The sequence below is a fragment of the Lottia gigantea genome (genome assembly GCF_000327385.1).
Source record: "Lottia gigantea unplaced genomic scaffold LOTGIsca_867, whole genome shotgun sequence".
In the NCBI taxonomy this organism is placed as follows: domain Eukaryota; kingdom Metazoa; phylum Mollusca; class Gastropoda; family Lottiidae; genus Lottia; species Lottia gigantea.
In genome coordinates this window covers 1-2,350 of record NW_008710857.1, presented here as the reverse complement: position 1 = coordinate 2,350, position 2,350 = coordinate 1, and the positions used below count along the sequence as shown (strand labels likewise).

At 32.9% G+C, this 2,350-nt stretch overlaps 1 protein-coding gene across 1 annotated transcript in view; it reads right to left on the bottom strand.

The window, feature by feature from the left end:
- Positions 1-1,991, bottom strand: part of LOTGIDRAFT_176258 (hypothetical protein) — a gene marked incomplete at both ends in the record, with an annotated part of 10,731 nt that extends 8,740 nt beyond the window's left edge. Inside the window, 3 exons of the mRNA XM_009067823.1 lie at positions 472-593; positions 1,112-1,253; positions 1,815-1,991. Of these exons, the coding sequence (XP_009066071.1) occupies positions 472-593; positions 1,112-1,253; positions 1,815-1,991 (441 nt within the window). The remainder of the gene's footprint in view (positions 1-471; positions 594-1,111; positions 1,254-1,814) is intronic.
- Positions 1,992-2,350: the final 359 nt, after the last annotated feature.

Sequence of the window (2,350 nt, the reverse complement as noted above, 5' to 3'; positions counted from 1 at the left end):
AATAGAAACATTACATATACTGGTTATATATCTCATTATAACATACATAACCTAAAGATATTAATAGAGAACTTGAAAAATGTTGTTACTCGAGTTTTTATGCTATTGCTTGTCCTGTGAAGCAAGTTGAAATGAAATGAAATGAAATGAAATGAATGGAGTTTTAAGTCCTACTCTTCTGCACCTTGTGGGCTAATGAAGACGGGCAACGCCATGCAGGTTGAAACAGGTCAGTTGTCTGAAGATCTGAAAGTGTGAGCTCTGAGTAACAACATGTTTTTTTCAGGTTCTGTTTTAATACTTCTATATCGCTTTACAATTGATGTATTGAACACTATTTTAACAGTGAAAATATTTTATTATTATACATCACCTCAAATATAAATGTTACACATAATGGTTATATTATAAAATTTCTATTTAAAAACAGATAAATATCTGAAGAAAGTGTCAAACAAAAGATTCTCTAACCTGAGTAACTTCTTCCTCTCTGTCACCTTCTCCAAACTCATTATTTAATAGTTCATCTATTTCTAATTGGAAACTAGGACCAATAGTATTACGGCTTTCATTACTATGTACACTAGCATTGTCTGTAAGTATAAACATACATTGGTATCATATCACGAATACAGGTTTTGACATGGTCTTATTAACCTGTATTAAACTAAGCCCACTACACTTCGTTTTGGGGCGTGGAAATGAGATTGGTGCTATTTCAATCTAACCAATTAGATCGGTAAAAAGGTGATGAGGTCATGTAAACAAAACACAACATCCCTTTGCTGCCACCCAGATGCAGAGATAACCAGTCCTTCCAAATAAATATTCCAAAGTGATTTCCTATCAGCTTCAATTTAATAACAAAAATCTTACTCAATTCTGTACCGTCCATGTCAAGCAAAGCATTTATGACAAGCAGCATTAGTTTTGTTTAAATTCGCAAACAAAACGTCATAACTTTACTACCAAGACAGTAGAGATCATTTTCATTGGACAATATTTATCTATGAATAAGTAATTTTTCTCACTGGAACTTCAGATCAGTGAGCAAACGTCTAACTCACTGAGCCACAGCGGCTGCAAATATGAGAGAAAATCATATTCCAACCTGAAGGTAAGGGAGTTCTAGTTCTAATTTGACTAATATCAGGAGTAGTGGAACCATCAGCATTAAAATCAGGATATTCTACAATATGATCTTTCTCAAATACACCTTCATAGATACGGCCATTTTTAAATGTGAACTTTCCCTGTAAAATAAGTATATACTGAGCTAGGTATTTTGGTGGCACAATATAGTTATGGATAATACTATTAGATTTGCATTTCTGATATAGACTTTTTCAATCTTCAGAAATTGAACCATTTTAGTTCTGAACTTTGGCAAAGATTATTTATTATTTGTTGAGTCAACATTTTGAGACAAATAAAAACAAAACAATACAAGCAGTCTAATTAAAATTAGCCGCAACATTTCCATTTTTTTTTTTAATTGGCTTTTAAATTCAATATAGCCAAATTCATCAAATTAACCTTTTGACCTTACATCTGCTTTAACCAATCAAATTTCTACCCTCTCTTTGTGACATGGTGTTTATCAACATAGGTCAAAAGGTTAATTTGATGAACGTTCAAGAAGGCTGTCGTCAGACCTTAACTGATGTGGCTATATTCAAAATAAAAGCTCATAAAAAAAACATGAATGAACGAAAGTTTAATCTTAATTAGACTGGCAGACACGTTGGTTTTTTAATATACAAGTCAAGTCAACACATTGTACAAATTTAAAAATATTTAACAACATTCCATACTTTTCCATGCTTCATGTTGTTTTTCCAGTAGCCTTCATATAATGCTCCATTAGCATATCTAAAAGATCCAAAACCATGGCGTAATCCATTCACAAATTCACCATCATACATATTTCTTAAAGGATATTGAGAGGAATGATTTCTTCTTAATAACCAAATATGCTGACCCATTCCATGCTGAAACATTAATAGATAGTCTTAAATAATTGCCATTTTATTGTTATATCTGGGATGCATAATTTAATAATGAAATGAAAGCAGTTTTACGTCCTACTTTTCTGCACCATGTCGGCTTATGAAATTTTGTCTGGACAGCAGCATTAGCCTGCTCTTTTTCGATTTCCAACTGTCAATATATCTTTAATGTGCACAGTCTGTACCACACAAGGCCTCGATTTATTGTTCCATACGAACAACTAGAGGCTTATTCCATATCAGCCTCTCTTAACTGCATCATTTCCATGTCAGCCCCTCCGACCTACATAACTAGCATTTGGAACAAGCTTGAAAGTCAGATTGCATCATCTTGACCTATG